At 34.4% G+C, this 4,675-nt stretch overlaps 1 protein-coding gene across 1 annotated transcript; it reads right to left on the reverse strand.

The window, feature by feature from the left end:
• Positions 1-1,543: 1,543 nt before the first annotated feature.
• LOC118737230 (mitogen-activated protein kinase p38a) lies at positions 1,544-3,303 on the reverse strand. Its single transcript, XM_036467603.1, has 2 exons — positions 3,179-3,303; positions 1,544-3,116 (listed from the first exon to the last, which is right to left on the reverse strand). Exon 2 carries the CDS (start codon positions 3,007-3,009, stop codon positions 1,924-1,926), a length of 1,086 nt encoding a protein of 361 aa, XP_036323496.1. The 5' UTR covers positions 3,010-3,116; positions 3,179-3,303; the 3' UTR covers positions 1,544-1,923.
• Positions 3,304-4,675: the final 1,372 nt, after the last annotated feature.

The raw sequence follows: 4,675 nt of genomic DNA on the forward strand, positions 1-4,675 counted from the left end.
TTAACGCGTTAAGGCCAGTATGCAGCTCTCAAGAAAAGCAAAAACTCCATATAAAATGACGGGCAAGAAATGCCTAAAGGTGCTGGCGCAATGTAGGCTTGCTTTGCTCGCATTAGCTCGCTATACAGTTCAATGCGAGAGTGAACGTGAAAATTTTGAGACTTTGGCTATTCGAAACTTTGAAACATACATTGGCCGGTTTATAGTTGTAAACCACGGCCAGGTTATTCCTCTATTGTCAAAATATATCAGTATGTTATCTTCAAACTGCTGTGCCCAACGTTGCTCCAATGATACACGTATTGTAATACCGCTGAGGGCCAGAACCACGTGGAAAAGTTTCTGTCATGCTTACGTCTTATTGATCCTATTAAATCATGATTATATCATTTTAGAATGTGTAATGTGTTTTCTTGGTTGGAACCTTAGCGTGCCCACAAGTAATCAGGCCTCGAATCGTAACATCCGTTCACGGATCGAAAACGAAACGAAGAAAATTACGAGATACGACAGACAGTATAAGCTGAATGGGACAAAGAGTACGTTCACGTATGTCATAATCCGAAAATGGTGCTTTTACGTGACGAGTAGTACGTTATCGTATGTGACGATTCGAGCCATGGTTATTCCTCTAATTTAATAATTATTAGTTATACGTCAGGTAAAATTTATTAAGTTTGTATTTGTATGGCAGGGAACTAAGTCCTCGTATCGCCAGGTGATTCCTCCAATTTAATAACTTTATAATTATTTGTCGTATTATATTTGATAAATATCCATTAAATTGTAATTTCCAACAATTTTAAAAATTTATTTCTTTAAAATATTTCTTGTTTCGTTTCTTGGAACGGTCATGCTTATACATTTTTTTATTGTGTGTATTTTAATCTAATATTTGCTTTATAAAAAGTCGACAGGTCAGCACGACCATGCTCGTCGTGGTCAAATTTCGTTGAGGCAGTACGCAACTCTTAAGAAAATTGCTACCTAGTAGACTCGGATTTCTTTAAGTTTTTTGTCAAATAAGGGCACAATTTATTTGGGCTTTTCTTACCAAGCTTGGTAAATTGGTTATAGAAATAAAAATAAGCAAGTAAAAGCAATCTAAGGCTCAGTTTTGTCATCAAAAGTAAGAATTTTATAATCTTAACAGTTGCTTAATTTGAAAACTATTACCTACACATTTTTTAAGGCTTTCAATATATGTACATATACTCCTATAATAGTTAGCTGGCCTTTCGCGATTTTTTTGAATGCATGCATAAAAAAGAGTTTGGTATCATGTTATCCATAGTGTGCATGTTGATCTTTTTAAGCAAATGAAGGGACCTAAGGTCGCCTCCGAACTGTATCACGGTTTTATGAGAAACGATTTCATGGCAGAAGCACACTTCCTGGAACTTTATACGGGAGCCTAAAATAAAATTGATTCATATTAAATTGATTCATAGAAATTAATTTTTGAGGAAAATTATCTTTTTTGGATATTTAAATAACAAAGAAAAATTTAACATTTTATCAGGCAGGAGAGAATTAATAAATTTTGCTTAAATTTAAGCAAAACGGCAACGCTGAAGGCAACTCATGTTTGTAACAGAAATATATGCCCGTTGCATTATTTCTTGAGGAAAGAGTGACGCAACGGGGCTGTGATGAATCAAATGTAAAAATTCCTTGGATACACACATGAAAAATGGCAATTTTTTCTTGGCCGTTTTCTTGAGAGCTGCATATTGTCCTTTAAAAAGAAAATCCAATTTGTTTTCTAATAGATTATTTTACAAAAACCTCCCATATTTGCCTCATTTCAAGCTTTTGTTTATGTTTTAATACCATTTGAGCATACCTATTGTTTTAAGCATGATAAAACTATAAATATAAATGTTTTATCATGGTTTTAAGTCACACTACTCAAACTTGTATCTATTTAATTTGTTGAAGAATTTGAGTAAATGACGGTGGTGTCTTGAAGTTAATAACTTCGTTAAATACTAATTCCTTCCACTTTTCTACTGGCAAATCCATATCTTCAAAGCTTTGATCATACAATGGTGATGTTTGCTCATCGCTGGGTTCGGAATATTTTTCCATGTAAGGATGGGCTAACGCTTGTTCGGCGGTAATACGTTTTTCTGAATCTAATTCCAACATTTTCTCCAGTAAATCAATAGCTAGTGGATTGGCTCCTTTAAATACCTCCTTGAAGCTGCGTCGTTTCATTGGCGGTAACGATTTTATATAATTACGAGCACTCTCTGAAGATATTTTTTTCATGAAATCATCAGGAGGAGTACCTAATATTTCCATTATAAGATTTAATTGATGTATATGGTCTGTGCCGGGGAATAGAGTTCGGCCAGTAAGTAATTCTGCCATAATGCAACCCACAGACCAGATATCTACGGTTTGGTTATAGTGCATCCAATTTAACATAATTTCTGGTGCACGATACCATCTTGTAGCTACATAACCAGTCATCTCGCTTTCTGTTGGACGTGCTAGTCCAAAATCTAAAATACGTAACTCGCAATCTTCATTTACAGCAATATTTGACGGCTTAAGATCGCGATGAATAATGCCAGCACTATGGATATACTTAAGACCTCGCAATATTTGATACACTAAGAACTGAACATGATCATCAGATAGACGTTGTGTTCTGATAATATTATTCAAGTCAGCATCCATTAGATGTGTTACTAAGTACACTTGCTGAAAGTTTTCAAGTGTGACATCCACTGGATGTGGATGGAAAACGTCCAATAAACCTATGACATTGTCGTGGTCCATATGTTTTAATAAACGTAATTCGCGATAAGTACGCTTGGCGTGCACAGCCGATTGAAATGGACGTGCCAGTTTTTTTATAGCCACATACATATTAGTGCCTTGTACAAGAGCCTTGCACACCTGTCCATACGCGCCGGAGCCAACTGGTTGCAATTGCTGATAAAGCTCAGGTATTTCCCACTCAGTTCGGTTGATATCAACTTTATAAAATTTAGGCATGTTTACTGATATTGATGTGATAGATTAGGAAATCATTCAGTGCAATGTAGAATTATGCGCACATATGTATGTAGATGTAAATAGGTATTTTTAGACCGTGGTATTAGCTAATGGAATAAAGCCGTTTAAAAAGCAGTCACCAAAAACTGATCCATATTATCGTACTTACTTTTGAAATAAGTGATTAATGTATAAATAAGTTGTATATATGTTCTTCAAAAACTAAATATTGGATTATAATCTGGTGCCAAGTATGACTTATTTCAAGTGTATTTATTATAGAGATGCGCGATGTTAATCGATGCATCGTAAACATCGATGTATTTTACTCGATGTATCGATAACTACAACTTGCAACGACGACGAGCTACGAACAACAGCTGTCAAATTTCCACGTATACCAGATTTGGCGAGTCAGATTCTGATACTTGTGACCACATAATGGACGATTTTAGTCTTTGGAGTAATCATCACATCTTATTCACGGAAATTGGAAAACAAATACGACTGAAGAAAGCCTCTCCGATGAGCTATTAATTTATTTGGGAAGTCCGGTAAGTCGGTTTTGTGAAAACCCTCTAGAAATATGGGCAGATTACAAAATTCGGTTTACAAATTTATACGAAATAGCGTACAAATTCATACATACTTGACAATGATGGGCAGTTCCATGCCTTCTGAAGGCTTTTTTCAAAGGCCTCGTTTGTTTTGATTCAGCAGCGGAATATACCAGAGGCTAAAGGAGTTAGCTAAATTTTATTTTTACGAGGTTTAAAAAACATATTGAAGAATTAAAAAACAAAAATAAAATTAGTACAATTAACCTTATTAAAAAGGTTGTTTTATTTTATTTCATTTATTAGACAGGTCTATTAGTACAATAAGAACTTGAAAGTTTTTTTAGCACAGCGGTGATTATGACAGAAAAAAGGTTGAGAATTAGGCTTAAAACTAAGACTAAACAGAGCAAATACGAGTTACAATGGCTTAAGAGATGAAAGCTAAAGATATAAATAAATGAATGATAATAAATAAATAAAAACAACTAAGTAACAAATATTTAATTAATTTTTCTTTTTAATATCAAGGAATGTATCGAACATAGTTACATCGCAAAACAACAATGGCTGCATTTCTTTATTCATTCTGAACGTTTGGAATAAACTTTTTTGTTTATTTATTCTTTAGAACGTTCCTGATGATATGTTGACGTATATTTCAAACGCATTCTGTTTATTCCGGCTGTGAAATTGGATTATCCGGAATGTATAAAGAAACGCAGCCAATGTGTCTACACGATGTACATCGGGAAAAATCGATGTATCTTTTTAAGTGCGTATCTCTAATTTGTCATCGTAATTAGAGATTTTCCGATAATAGTGCTTAGGCTAAGCACATAGTACAGCGGCAGAATACGAAGAGAAAAGCTGCGATATGCTCTAAGCAAGAACGATAGAATACAAAATTGCGCATTCCCGCAAAATGACATTTGTGGCAATGGGTAAACAAAGAATATGGCGAAGAACAATGAGTTGACAGTTGTGAATTTGCAGTGAGAAATCGTGTTTTCTTCACGATTCACCAATTTCTCAAGCCATCTTTGAATATAGCAAATTAAGCACAATGTTAACAAAAAATATACAACCACTCTTGAAATGTGTTCAAA

This window comes from Rhagoletis pomonella, unplaced genomic scaffold (genome assembly GCF_013731165.1).
Source record: "Rhagoletis pomonella isolate Grant_MI unplaced genomic scaffold, Rhpom_1.0 Rhpom_scaffold_00004, whole genome shotgun sequence".
Classification (NCBI taxonomy): Eukaryota; Metazoa; Arthropoda; class Insecta; order Diptera; family Tephritidae; genus Rhagoletis; species Rhagoletis pomonella.

Bases quoted from the DNA above. Each gene is read 5' to 3' on its own strand.
- LOC118737230 (XM_036467603.1), bottom strand. From the start codon at position 3,009: ATGCCTAAATTTTATAAAGTTGATATCAACCGAACTGAGTGGGAAATA.